The sequence below is a fragment of the Equus quagga genome, chromosome 15 (genome assembly GCF_021613505.1).
Source record: "Equus quagga isolate Etosha38 chromosome 15, UCLA_HA_Equagga_1.0, whole genome shotgun sequence".
NCBI lineage: Eukaryota > Metazoa > Chordata > Mammalia > Perissodactyla > Equidae > Equus > Equus quagga.
In genome coordinates, this window is record NC_060281.1 from 35,556,998 (window position 1) to 35,558,819 (window position 1,822).

At 42.3% G+C, this 1,822-nt stretch overlaps 1 protein-coding gene across 1 annotated transcript; it reads left to right on the forward strand.

The window, feature by feature from the left end:
* The first annotated feature begins 438 nt into the window (after positions 1–438).
* On the forward strand, positions 439–1,359 carry LOC124226956 (olfactory receptor 2G3-like). The gene has a single exon (XM_046640793.1). The coding sequence runs from the start codon at positions 439–441 to the stop codon at positions 1,357–1,359; it is 921 nt and encodes a 306-aa protein (XP_046496749.1).
* Positions 1,360–1,822: the final 463 nt, after the last annotated feature.

Genomic DNA, 1,822 nt, shown 5'->3' on the forward strand with positions numbered 1-1,822 from the left:
CACAAATATACGTGATCCTCATTTGTTAATTTTACTATTGACAACTGATAGAAGCCTAAAAAGATGTTTGTTGATTGAACAATATCTTCCTTATTTCTTTTACTTATAATCTCTCAAGATGATGTTGAAGAAGAAGGTGGATTTCCAGAAAAAAAAGAAACAATTTGGAAGAACCGAGCAATAATTAATTATTAATTGCTTCTTCTATGGTATATGTTATGTCACCATATGTTTTAACAGTTCTCTATATGTTCTGCATACTTTTACTTTCCTCGAGACATACAGCTCTCTCTCTCTCCTCTGCACTGCCACATGACACACACCCTCATTCCATACCTTCAGGGTTACTTTCTCTGTGTTTCTGATTTTAATTGCTTCTCACTATCTAACATCTTTATTTTCATATGTGTGTCTCTCCTTTGCATGAGTAGGGTGATTATGATGATTAATGAGAGTTTGGCAGGTGATTTCATACTGGTGGGCTTCTCTGACCAGCCGCAGCTTGAGAAGATCCTCTTTGTGGGAGTGTTAATCTCCTACCTCCTGACCCTGGTAGGCAACACAGCAATCATCTTGGTCTCCTGTCTGGATCCCATGCTCCACACACCCATGTATTATTTTCTTACCAACCTCTCCTTTGTTGATCTCTGTTTTACCACCAGCATTGTTCCCCAGCTGCTGTGGAACCTCCATGGCTCAGCCAAGACAATTACTCCCGTAGGTTGTGCCATTCAACTCTATGTTTCGCTGGCACTGGGATCCACTGAATGTGTTCTCCTAGCTGTCATGGCATTTGATCGTTATGCTGCTGTTTGCCGACCACTCCATTATGCCACGGTTATGCACTCACGACTTTGCCAGTCTCTTGCAGGAATGGCATGGTTGAGTGGAATGGGCAACACCCTAATTCAGGGCACCATCACCCTTTGGCTGCCCCGTTGTGGGAACCGTAGGATTTACCACTTCATCTGTGAAGTGCCTGCCATGATCAAATTGGCCTGTGTAGACATTCATGCCAATGAGGTCCAGCTCTTCATGGCTTCCTTGGTACTGCTCCTCCTCCCTCTGGCACTCATCTTGATCTCCTATGGGTACATTGTCCAAGCAATAATGAGGATCAGGTCAGCTCAAGCCTGGCGAAAAGCCCTTGGCACTTGTGGGTCCCACCTGTTGGTAGTTTCTCTCTTCTATGGCACTATCACAGCTGTCTACATCCAGCCCAACAGCTCCTATGCCCATAGGGAAGGAAAGTTCATAACCCTTTTGTATACTGTTCTAACTCCCACACTCAACCCTCTCATTTACACTCTGAGAAACAAAGATATAAAGGGGGCTTTGAAGAGGCTGGTACGAAGATGAGAGCAGAGTGAGAAATTCTAATGAGGTAAAGCTTAACTAAGGTGGAGGTGCCAAATAAAAGATACTAGGAGGCATTATTCAAGACATCCTGAGATTTGCACTGCAAAATCAAACTCACAAGACTTTCTGGAGAATCCATAAGAAACTGAAATTGTTTTCTTTCAACTCCCTACTTAACATACTTAAGGATGGCCTGTGTAGACAAACATCTTTGTTATCTGTCAGCAGATTGGTTTACCCAATAAAGTGCAAACACGACTTACAGTTTCCAAAATCTCTGTTGTTAATTTTTTCCCTCTCTTCCCTTTCTCTTTTATAAATCTTGACTTTGCTGTGTTTAATGAAATCAATCTATGGATCCATCTCTCTTGTATAAATAAACAACGTGCCACAAACTAGCTTGTCGTCTCTGAGTTAACCTTTAGCAGTTTCTCCCTGGAGGTCCACTGAGATATTACTCATC

What these genes read in the sequence shown, in the direction of transcription:
- LOC124226956 (XM_046640793.1), top strand. Translation starts at nt 439, where the DNA reads ATGATGATTAATGAGAGTTTGGCAGGTGATTTCATACTGGTGGGCTTC.